The sequence below is a fragment of the Solanum stenotomum genome, chromosome 12, assembly GCF_019186545.1.
Source record: "Solanum stenotomum isolate F172 chromosome 12, ASM1918654v1, whole genome shotgun sequence".
Lineage (NCBI taxonomy): Eukaryota > Viridiplantae > Streptophyta > Magnoliopsida > Solanales > Solanaceae > Solanum > Solanum stenotomum.
In genome coordinates, this window is record NC_064293.1 from 37,536,860 (window position 1) to 37,544,433 (window position 7,574).

Genomic DNA, 7,574 nt, shown 5'->3' on the forward strand with positions numbered 1-7,574 from the left:
TAAAAAAATATCAAGTTAGAACTTGAAAATTAATTAGAGTATACCTTTAAAACCTATTTTTCAAATTTATTTAGTAAATAAATTTTTCAAAGAAGGACATCGATCAATAAATTTTAGGCGAAACAAATATGAGATGATGACATGGTGTTAGGTAGACATAAAAGTGGATTGGTTTGCATGAGTTAGCAAAAACAAGTGGACATAAATCATTTTCCTATTTATAATTTGAGAATATAATCTCCATTGATCCCCACCAAAAGAAGAAAAAAAGATATATGGAAGCCACGTCTTTGAAAGAAAGAGCTACACTAAAGACATGAATAAATGACCCCACCCCCCCTAAAGGTCTCAATTCTTCCTTTTTATTAGCTCCTCTATCTATACCTTAGATCTCTAACTCCACCCATTATATTTCTTTCTTTCCAAACAAACATTTCGTCACTCTCTTCTTTTGCAGGCCAAAATTTCAGCACAATTAATTGTCTTCTAGTCTTGAGACATCAAAGAGTTACAAGTCTCCATCATGTAAGTTATTAAAAAAAAACTTCTATTTGATTAATATGCTTTCACTTAATTTCCTCTTAATTGATCTTCTATATTTGATGAGATAACTAGTTCTTTCGATTCAATAAAGCCAATTGAAGTTGGTTATATGACTTTTTAGTAAACGTTCATCTATCGCAACCCTTCAACTTTATTCGAGTTCTGATTGAATATGCTTGTGAATTAAATTAAACTCATTGATTATAGTCCTCATTCATTTTTGAGATTGAATTGGAAGTCAAGAAAAAATAATGTCACAAATGAATTCTTGTTTTTGTCGTAGAGAGAAAGAAATAAATTAAAATAAAACTTGTTTATATATAAAAAAATATATTCCAAATGTTTGGCAACAGAACATAACATTATTCGTAACGTCAAACGTGGCCCTGGAAACCTGGCAGCTACAAGACATGATCATTGATCGATGACCACCTCATTTTTTCTTCTACTTCCATCCATCGATTCTCCTTCCTTTAAATCTTATCTATTTCACAGATTGTAATGTAAATCACTACATTTGTTAGGTTATAATTATTCTACTAAATCACTTCTTAATCAGAAGTTTTAAGTCTCGAGAATGAAAAACTTTTTGATAGAATAGTTTTAAAGGATTTACCACACGTGAATATATGCTACTGTTGAAAGGGGAAAAAAAGGAATTTAAGTTATACTTTCGATGTAAATAAAATTTTACATTATCAATGATCCTCAATGAGGTCATTTGTTATCAGCATATTCCTAAACTATAGTAGAAAAACTAGTTTATGTATGTACTAACTATGAAATTATGTAAAATTAATGAGATAAAAGGGATAGGGGGGAATCTGTTGACTTGAGCCAAGTATCCCTCCGTTCAACCATAGTGTCTGCTATACTATTTTGGGATGTCTAATAATATTATTCACTTTATGAAATTAATGGATAATTTTTACATTTAGTTCATAACTTACTCTTATCATTAAGTATAGTCATTTCTCTATTATATCTTTCAAGACATTGTATTTATTATATTCAAAAGGTGATATAGTAGAATTACTAATTTATTTATAAACTATTAAGAAGTGTGCAAAGTCCATAGTAATCAAGTATTGTTGGCCAAAGGAGTAATAAACAGGAATATATGCTCCCAGTTTAATCATATGATTGTCTTTTACTGATAATTTTATTAGGGGATTAATTAGCCTATCCTCGTGTTAAATGGCCTAATCTAATCCGATGACGTGCTGGGTTTAATAGGCATATTTCTAATTTTGTCTGCTCTTAATTATTTAAACAAGGAATTAAGCATAGTTTATTAGCCATGTTTAATTATGGCAAGTTGACAATGGCTGATATCATCATTACGAAGCTTTCAGCTAACACCTAATTTTGATTTTCATAATGGCTTATTAAAATAGCTTCTACTAAAATTACTCTAATGAGATTGGTCTTCTTTCCCCTTTTTAAAAAGTCTAAATCTATTAGGACATTGTTGAGGACGGTGACTCATTATTCAACTTTATGAAAAATAGTTTAATTTAATTTTACTCTTATTATAATGCATAGACTTTTCACATTATCATTTTAAATTGACATATAATAATAACAGCAGCAGCATATTAATGTAATTTTATGAGGTGCAATTTGGAAAAAAAATTAGTGTGTGCTGAGACCTAATTCTTATCTTGAAGGTAGTATATAATAAAAACAATAGATACCATAAAATTGTATTAACATTACTTATAGAACATGAGATTATTTTTAAGTCATGATTTTTTAATATGATAAAGTTCAGTACAAATTCTTCACAATTTGGTGTTTTTATTTCATCACAATTTCTGTTAACACTCCAAATACATCTTCAATGTAACAGGGACCAGTAACACTACTTAACAAACAGACTAACAGTCTCTTTCATTTTCACTTGCAGAGCGATGAGTGGGTCTATTCACGCGCCGCAAGAGTTCGACTCCGGCAACGGCGATTCAGTAGCCTCCACGCCTCGCTCGGAGCACCACCACCACATGTATGATGACACCACCGCTACACAGCCACGTGCCCGTTTCATGTGCAGCTTCGGTGGCAAGATTATGCTCAGGCCACACGACAATCAACTCCGTTACGTCGGTGGCGATACTCGAATTGTTGCGGTGAACCGCCACACTACCTTCGCAGCTCTCCTCGGGAAACTCTCCAAACTCGTCGGATATCCAAACATTAACATCAAGTACCAGCTCCCTAACGAGGAGCTGGACGCTTTGATAACCGTCACAACCGATGAAGATTTGGAGAATATGATGGAAGAGTACGATCGGCTCACGCAGAATCAGAAATCAGCTCGGCTTCGGCTCTTCCTTTTCCCTAACGATTCTGGTTCCAGAGCCAGCACTATCAGCTCCATCCTCGACGGCTCATCTAAGCGAGAGCAATGGTTTGTTGACGCTCTCAATGGTGGCGCCGGTCCGGGTCTGGAGCGTGGGCGATCCGAAGTATCGTCTATTGTTTCTGAAGTTCCGGATTACTTGTTCGGGCTGGACAATTCCGATGATCCGCCCCGCGAATCAAAATTCGTGAAGAACAAGATCCTTTCGGAGCCGGGCTCACCCGCTCCACCCATTGTTTCTTCTCCTTATTGCTCTATTTCGTCATCATCAATGACACCTACAGCAGCTATGACAGTGATGCCGGATCTTCCACCTGTTAAAACAAAGCTCGATAAGCCAAACATGACAACTGAATCCAGAGAAATGCCGGTTGCGAGTGCGATTGAGACCGGCGAAAAGGCAGTTCAACAGCAACAACCGAGTTATCCAAGTAGTCCACTATGGCATTACCCAGCACCACCGGTGCAAACCATACCCGTTTACTATGTCCCGGGTCCGGTTCAGCCCGGAAATATCCCGGTTCAATTACGGGCTCCATATATTCATCCTTTTCCAGTTCCTCCGAATCAATTACCCGTCGGGTATCCACCCGTTTCAAGTATGGGCCAAGTATACAGTGGATTGAAGCCGGTAATGAGTGTTGACCCGAATGAATTTTCTGCTACTGCAAGGGTTGTTACCGAAGGAATGAATTACTATGCAGTTAGGAATTCAGGAGTTGTTCCGGGTTATGGAGGTCCAGTTAGTGAAGAAATGCAGGGACCCGGAGGTGATGGAAAATCGGGTCGGGTCTCCCAATAATTGAAGGTTTGATTGAGAAGCATATTTGGTGTGCTACTTTTTGTGTTAAGCATTTTGTTTAATTTGAAGCAAAATTTTGTGAATGGTAAATAAGTTGTAGTAATTGATAATCTATCCTCCAATTTTAATATGCGAGTATTTTATTAGTAAAAAAGCAAGTTGTAAAAGCATTTAAGCAAAGTAACTTCTCTATGTTTAGAAGGTTTTTGGTATGATTTTTGTGAAGTGATTTCTTTAAATGCCTTTTGAGATTAGAATAGACGTAAAGCTAGTTAGGTTATGATGGGTGGAGAAAAAGAATACTTATCGAGAGAAATCATTTATACCTTTTAGCGGAGCCGAGCAACTTTATGGTGAAAGAGTAGAAAATAATACTCATGTTTTGTTGATAACAATAAGCTTACAGTAGAGTTGAAATTTATTAGCACCAGTGCTATTTCTGCATTTTGAGCAAGGCATCAAAGTTTACTTGTCAGTAAAAGAAGTTGGAATTCAAAGTATAAAGCTTGTAAGGGTCATCATTGGACATATTTTTCCACATATAACCACTAACCTGAATAGATTGAGTAAATTGTGTGCCACCAATGAGTGCCATAGAAGCATGCAAGCAGACAGCATGCATTATGTTTTGTAATTCTGATACCCATAGTCATATCACGGCCCAACATTATTCAGCTACGGGGATTCCCCATCCAGTACTGAAAGCCCATAAGAATAGCCCAAGCGTAATTTCGTAGACCATGGATTATTAAGATGGTCTTAAATCTTTGCTCATTTAACATTTTAAATAACAAAATAATGATTGAGAAAATATTCATGACAATGGAAAAACAAAAAAAATAAAATAAAAATTGCATAAGTTTATTTTCTTGTATTATAATATAACTCAAGTTATGTCGCTTAAGTACTGTCGTTAGAGGTATAAGTTTAGTTTAGAACCAACAAGTTATTCCTACAAAACTTATGTTGATATAGACATATGTTTAGTTTTAAAACCCATAAAATTATGTCTTAACAGATTTCTACAGAATTTATGCCAAACAAGATGGAATAAAAATAATCTGAACTTATGCTGGATAAGACAAAAATAATAATTAAACATATGTCAAACGAATTAGATATGCTACACAATTTATTCATAGTTGTTGCTTGCTCAAGTGCTCGACTGCTTATTGGTTTTGGAGTCATGCCTTCGGGCCAGTAGCTCAAATTGCTGTTTAATTTACTGATTCTTTATTTTCATTTTTTTTTTCCAGTTTTCTCATTATTTATTATTCTTATCTTATTATATATATGTCTTCAATTAATAATTCAAAGAGGAAATTTTTTTTAAAAAAATTCTTTACTTGCAAATTATTTAGTTTTATCTGATCTAATCTTATTTATTATGTCCATCATTAATATTTTGAATCACATCACTATCAAAAATAGATGGTTGAATCAGTATATAATCAATATAATTCTGAAAACAAATTGAGAGCTAGACATTAAGGTCAGCCAAAAATATATAAAAATAATAAAGGAGAAAGCAAAAGTTGTATTGGCAGAAAAAAATGGGAATATAAGAGGGACTTTATGCTTTCTCGTCAATCAACAAAAGAAAAGGAGGGAATCATATTCGGAAGAAGACATGATAACCATAGCAACAAAGATACGCGTTTGGATACGCGATATGATATCATAATTTTAAATTAGTGTTTGAATATGTGATATCAAATCATCTTTATGAAACTTCTTTATAATAATTTAAAACTATAATTATGTGATGATTTCGTAGTAATGAAATTTGTTTCAGTAATTAGTCATGCATCAATTTTATCAATAACTAATATTGATGCCTGTATGTTACTCTAATTAGTAAAATTGAGAATCTTACCCTAATAAGCATGGTTACTTATGCCTAAGAATGTTTCCTCAATGGTTTTGGAGTTAAAAGCAAAGCGAATTTAAGAACGTTATCATCCAGAGTTGTGATAGAATGAATAAGATTTCTTAATCAGAAAAGTTTTGCTTTCGAGTCCTCCACATGAGATTTTTTTTTTGGGTAAGAAAAACTTCTCTCTTTAATAAACCTTATACAACATAAATTTGAATTAATCAAATTCTAACTATCTTATGCAACTCGATTTCAAATAACCAGTATCAAACAATAAAGGGCACCAAGTTCAAATTCTACGAAATGTGATTTTTATCTTCTTAAATTGAATTAGAATAAAATAGACTAACTGAAGATAAACAAAGGTTTCACCCTGTCATGACAAAGAAAGAGCAACCATATTCTTTGGATTATATTATTACTCCAATTACACACTCAAGAAGCCGACATTTACTTCGAAGTTAACAGCTGGCCCTGCTTGGCTTGTTGTGTATTCAAACAAATTAGTAACAGATTCAAGAATATTGCTGTACTGAATTTTTATAAAAATCTTACCAAATATTATGAACTAGCTACATTAATTTTGCATATATATAATATTGAAAATTCTAGTCCATACAAATAGCTTTTTGATGCTTATAAAAAGGTGGTGGGATCAACCTGTCTGCCCTCTCTGAATAAATTTGCCAATGCTGCCTTCTCTGAATATGTTTTCCAAGTTTATGATTAACTGTTCTGAAGATTGAAATGAGTACAAGCATATTAATTGTATTCACATGTGTCACACTGATATATATATATAAATATACTCTCAAATAGGAGTAAAATTGTTGCTGTTGTTATATCATATGTTTGGTTCTGGTTGTTCAATCTGGTATAGATGTTCCAAGAAAATGGGGCCTGTACTCCATCCAAGAATCATGTGAATGTCCTTATTGTTTCTTCTGCAACGTCTGGAAAACATACATCAAATATAGTTATGTCATGGGCCATGACAATCAATACCTAGCTAGCTTGAATCAGCCCATCTGGTAAAACAATTATCCTATGTATTCGCATCGTTCAATGAAGTTTATTTTGATGATCGAGAAATTCACCTCGAGCCAACCCTTTGGATCAGTTGCAACCTTAGAAGCTCAGGGATAATGACTACGCCCTTTCACCCTTCTCCACTTAATTACTAGTTATGGTTCATTTGGTGTACAAACTAAATCCAGATTCGTATCGAGGTGTTTCACATTGACGGATAAAATGTTTGTTAAATTTGACAAGATTCAAAGATGAATTAATGTGAAAATTTGGTAGCTAGGAAGATAATTCTTCATTGGTACAAAAGTCAAGATAGTAACTTTTATAGGTGAAATTTAGATAAATCATAAAATGGTTTCACAAGTTAAACCTGACATTTTGACATATTGTGATATCATGGATGACATCAATATAGGAAGTATTCACTCCTATAAATAGATAGCTCTTAATTCATTTGTAAAACGTACACCTCTCACTTGTGTTCTCATCTCAAAGGCATTTGACCCTCTTTCTCTATTGTAGTATTTCACTTGTACTCTTTTGGAGTGAAATAAATATTGATTGGTTATGTCCAAGGAGTAGGCAAAGGAAAATAAAATTTTGCCGAACCTCGTTAATTTCTGGTGTTCCTTTTATTGTTGTCTCATTTACTATTTATTAGCTACCTTTAGATATAGCATTTGTGATTTCATCACACTCTATATATTCGGCTTCCGCAACAATGTTTCCTAACAAAGATAATACTATACCCAGAGGGATTCGAACCTAAGACCTCTGATTAAGGATGAATGAGTAGTTAACACTACACCACAACTCTTGTTGGTCACCTATAACGACTTGCCCAGTTATAAAATTAAAATAGAAAGAAGTTCCTCATTTACCTCCAGAGGAGGAGCAAGGCGGGGGTTTGTGGGTTTGGACAACCACTAGCTTTTCCGTAGACCCTGTATTTATATTCAAAA

The 7,574-nt window shown here is 33.8% G+C and overlaps 1 protein-coding gene across 1 annotated transcript; it reads left to right on the forward strand.

Moving 5' to 3' along the window:
* The first annotated feature begins 381 nt into the window (after nt 1-381).
* LOC125846579 (uncharacterized) lies at nt 382-3,917 on the forward strand. Its single transcript, XM_049526105.1, has 2 exons — nt 382-525; nt 2,453-3,917. Exon 2 carries the CDS (start codon nt 2,457-2,459, stop codon nt 3,705-3,707), a length of 1,251 nt encoding a protein of 416 aa, XP_049382062.1. The 5' UTR covers nt 382-525; nt 2,453-2,456; the 3' UTR covers nt 3,708-3,917.
* Nucleotides 3,918-7,574: the final 3,657 nt, after the last annotated feature.